Source organism: Gavialis gangeticus, unplaced genomic scaffold (assembly GCF_001723915.1).
Source record: "Gavialis gangeticus isolate Ggan-Ray unplaced genomic scaffold, GavGan_comp1, whole genome shotgun sequence".
Lineage (NCBI taxonomy): Eukaryota > Metazoa > Chordata > Crocodylia > Gavialidae > Gavialis > Gavialis gangeticus.
Genome location: NW_017729000.1, coordinates 192,597 through 194,238, shown reverse-complemented (window position 1 = coordinate 194,238; position 1,642 = coordinate 192,597). Strand labels below are relative to the sequence as shown.

At 61.2% G+C, this 1,642-nt stretch overlaps 1 protein-coding gene across 1 annotated transcript in view; it reads left to right on the top strand.

The window, feature by feature from the left end:
* The window catches only part of LOC109289734 (oocyte-specific histone RNA stem-loop-binding protein 2-like), a 9,867-nt gene that overhangs the window by 5,821 nt on the left and 2,404 nt on the right, over window positions 1-1,642 (top strand). The window contains exons 3-4 of the mRNA XM_019505934.1: window positions 325-483; window positions 1,134-1,254. Of these exons, the coding sequence (XP_019361479.1) occupies window positions 325-483; window positions 1,134-1,254 (280 nt within the window). The remainder of the gene's footprint in view (window positions 1-324; window positions 484-1,133; window positions 1,255-1,642) is intronic.

Genomic DNA, 1,642 nt, shown 5'->3' with positions numbered 1-1,642 from the left:
CTGCGTAATGGCAAATTGAATTTCAATAATAATAGGCATGAAAGGGGTTAACATGTAGGGCGGGTGCTGGAGGGGCACATGGGCAGCTGGCAGATCTGGCAGGGGGCACACAAAAGAAAAAGTCTGGGAACCCCTGCTCTGGAGCAACTCCTCCTCCTCCTCCTTGCTGAACCTGCCTAAGGGCATGTTCCCCTTCCTGCCCCACCAGACGTCCCAGGGGACCGTGAGGCCGTTCTTGTCCTGTTCCTGCTAAGATAAGGGGGTCTTGCCCGAGGTGGGAGGATCTGGACGTTCCTCATGACGAATGCAATGCTGTATTTGTAGGTCCGCTCGTCAGGCAGGGGTCCACCCTCAGACTCCGAACAAGCACAAGAAGTACAGCCGCCGCTCCTGGGACATGCAGATCCGGCTGTGGAGACGGGCCTTGCATGCGTGGGACCCGCCCAGCCAGTGTCCTCTCGAGGGCCGCCAAGGACTTGAGAGGGAAGTGTCTGCCAGATGCTCAGCTCCTTCAGAGCCTTCCAGGGGGAGAGCTCGTGTGGCAGGGCGAAGGGGCAGCACCCAAGCAACATGCAGCTTGTGCCCATGCTGGGCTGTGCTGGTCTCCTTAGTGCCGCCTCAAAACACTCGCTGAGTGCAGCTGCCCTTACACGCCTGCCAGTGCTGATGGCTCAAGACGGTCAGTGAATGGGGCATTAGCATGCCCTGGCCTCCATTCATCAGGGGCCCACTGAGACTTGGCGCCTTATGATGCTGGGCAGCAGGTGTTTTGCACCTCTGGAAGGAGAGGGGCTATGCAAAGAAATCGTGCCAGGTGCAGTGTTGGGGACGTGTTCACACGTCTTGATGTGCACCACGTGCCTCCCTGCATTGTGTGGAGTACCCGGGCATCTCCCGTGCTGCTGGGGAGGGGGACAGAGCAGGGGAACAGGGGCCTTCAGTTGTTGGGTCTGATTAGAGAGCAAAGAGTGGGTGCAGTGTTCCACGTTGCCGTCCATCAGTGTTTTCTGGGGAGGAATCCTGCCTGCCTTCTTGGCTGGGGCTCGGGAGAGAGACCTTGTGTGCCCCACTGCTTGCTGCTGCTGCGTCTCTTTGGGGTCAGTGAATGGAACTGCTGTTTCCTTGCAAGACAGGGCCTGGCAGCTCTCTGCAGCGGTGGAGATGGAGACAGACCCTTTGTGTTGCCTCTCCCATCACTGGCTGGGAGCCTTGGCTTGGCCTCCCGAAAGCCTGTCCAGAGCAGCACTAGGAGAGGTAGGTGGGGGACGGAGCAAGGGAAGCAGGGGGGGATGCTGTTGGGTTGCAGGGGGTCCACCAGGTGGGAGGCAGCTGTCGTGCCTCTTTCTGCGGAGGGATGCTGGGGCTGACATGGGGGTGGGCAGGGAGAAATGGTGGAAGAGATCATTGGGGCCTGGCACCCGCCAGGGCCAGGGCCACATGTGGGGCCTGGGCGTCTGCCTCTGTCTTGGCTTGCTTTCCTCGCCCAGTGGGGCTCGTGACTCGTGCCCCCTCCCTCAGCTTGCTGCCCTGGCGGCTCCAGGCCCCTCTCCTGGCCTGGCCCCCGCGGAGGATCCCGGCTGGCTGCACCTCTGGGGAGACGCTGCTTCTGGATGGGGCTGCGTGTCCAGGGAGCGCGGAGCAC